This window comes from Triticum aestivum, chromosome 7D (assembly GCF_018294505.1).
Source record: "Triticum aestivum cultivar Chinese Spring chromosome 7D, IWGSC CS RefSeq v2.1, whole genome shotgun sequence".
NCBI lineage: Eukaryota > Viridiplantae > Streptophyta > Magnoliopsida > Poales > Poaceae > Triticum > Triticum aestivum.
In genome coordinates, this window is record NC_057814.1 from 583,219,845 (window position 1) to 583,222,147 (window position 2,303).

Below are 2,303 nucleotides of genomic sequence, written 5' to 3' on the forward strand. Positions count from 1 at the left end.
AATTTCCAGATACTAGGTACTACTACATATCAATTTCATAAAGCATTATAGGTACTAGGTAGTACTACTAGATAACAATTTCATATATAGTCAACATGCATCCTCAAGCAGTACTAGGTGATATCGACGACGATCACCATATGTAGTTCTACATGACATCGACGACATCGGCGACGATCATCATATGTAGTTCTAGATGATATAGCCACACACACATATGTAGTTCTAGATGATATCGACGACGATCATCATCCTGAAGCCTGGGCGGTGGGTGTTCCTGATAGTAATTAGGATGGCCTGTCCAACACGAAGATTCTTGCCAACGAGGAACCTCTTCCACCCAACCGAGTTTAAGTGTGTGCGACCGTCTGTGTCCATGCGGTAAGTACAGGTGGTGACGGAGCCCCTTGCGGTAAGGCGTAGTCCAGCTGAGCCTTCTTCATCAGGCTCGATACAACAACTCACATATAGGTTCTTTGGCAATGTCTGAATAAGAAAAATATATCAATTAATAAATAGCCTCGCACATACTCTTGCAAATTTATTTCTATTAAGTATAAATTTCTACACTATCAAAAGACACGGTACTACAAATTTGTACTAATTAAGCATGAATCTACTAATAAGTATATATGGATTATCTACACTATTAATAGTTCCTTGGATTCTACACTAATAAGCATGTGATCAGACTCTACACTAAAGCATATCATCGACTAGATTTCACACGACATATCATTGGACTCTACACTAAGCATATCATCGGATTCGCTAAGCATATCATCGGATTCGCTAAGCATATCATCGGATAATTTGCATTTGTAAGTATAACAATAAAGCATATATATATATATATCATCAAATTACTACAGTCAGTATAACATACCATTTCATGCCGATCGACCATGGTACTTGTTAGGCGGGTCACGAATGGCACCCCGACAAAGTCATCACATGGCGGAATTATGTCCCATAGGTTGCACACCTCCTCCTCGCTCAGCCTCATTCTTTGAGCTACGATGGCTTCATGGAGTGGTTTCTCATCAACTTCATCGAGTGAGTCCTCATTATCTTCATCATCTTCGTCATCTTCATCATCTTCCACCAGGTTGATATAAATGACAGCCAGCTTGGGTCTTTCTGCTCTGAAGGAGAAGCTGATCAACTCACCACTAGTAAGACGCATGCGGGCGAGGAAGCGGGCCCATCCATCTCCTCCAATGTGCGACTTATTGCATCTTTTCTCGACCTCCATAGTGTACGGCCCCCCAGGAGCCTCAAATGTCACAGTGTCTCCTGTCAGCTTGTTGAATTTCAACCTCACATTGCATGGGACGATCTGTGTAAAAAAAGCAAAATGACACAATGCAGTAATGCCAACACTAAAAATAAAATAGTTGTTACATTTCATCTAATTTATTACCGCCGCATGACGAAAACTCGGCTGGAAGTAGATGCCGAACAGCTTGCCAGTTGCAAGGCTGCTGGCGCACCTTGACTTGCACAGTCGACATGGTGGTGGTGGTGGTGGTGCCATTTTCCTAAAGCAATATGAGCAAAGGATTAACGATCCACTTCACAGGAAAGAAAAATAGTAGCATGTGATATTTTTGGTTCTTCTTCAGTTATATTTTCATAGCTTACTAACACCTTCTAGAATAGAACCAACAGCTAGCAGGCAAATGCCAAATCCTGCCTAATAAGATTTGGTTCTTCTTCCGCGAGAAGCAATTTGATCCTTCTTCCGCGAGAAGCAATTTGATGGACAATTATAATCCTAAGGTCTAGTAACATATTAGATGACAAGGTACCACCCACCAAAGCATTTCGGTGGCACCTATTGCCAAAAAACTTTTCACAAACATCTATCAAATCAGGGTACCACCTACCAAGACATTTCATCTAATTTGGCCCCTATTGCCTAAGATAATTGATTAAAAAACAAGTGGAAAAATTTAACTAAATTGGCACCTACATTTTGCCAAAAAATAACTTATTACAGAAAAACAAAAGCATCTAGCTATCCATGTACAGAAAAAATAACAATAAAATGGTGCATACTAAATCAACTAAATCAACTAGCCTACTTAATCAACTAAATCAACTAGCCTACTAAATCAACTACCATACTAAATCAACTAATCAAAATGTTCTAAATCAACTAGCCTACTAAATCAAAATGTAGCAGGGAGGAGGGGTTGTGGATGGAGGAGGGAGGAGGGAGAAGGAGGGGCGACTCGAGGAGGGAGAAGAGAGTAGGACGGAGGAGGAAGGCGGAGCAAGGAGGGGCCGGCCAGCGGCGA

General features: G+C 41.1%; 1 protein-coding gene across 1 annotated transcript; it reads right to left on the reverse strand.

Moving 5' to 3' along the window:
- Positions 1-212: 212 nt before the first annotated feature.
- On the reverse strand, positions 213-1,090 carry LOC123164943 (uncharacterized). Its single transcript, XM_044582562.1, has 2 exons — positions 887-1,090; positions 213-486 (listed from the first exon to the last, which is right to left on the reverse strand). The coding sequence occupies exons 1-2, from the start codon at positions 1,004-1,006 to the stop codon at positions 226-228; spliced, it is 381 nt and encodes a 126-aa protein (XP_044438497.1). The 5' UTR covers positions 1,007-1,090; the 3' UTR covers positions 213-225.
- Positions 1,091-2,303: the final 1,213 nt, after the last annotated feature.

Coding starts and splice junctions, on each gene's coding strand:
- LOC123164943 (XM_044582562.1), bottom strand. CDS start 1,006: ATGAGGCTGAGCGAGGAGGAGGTGTGCAACCTATGGGACATAATTCCG. Junction 487..886: donor TGGTCGATCGGCATGAAATG/GTATGTTATACT, acceptor TTTCTTATTCAG/ACATTGCCAAAGAACCTATA.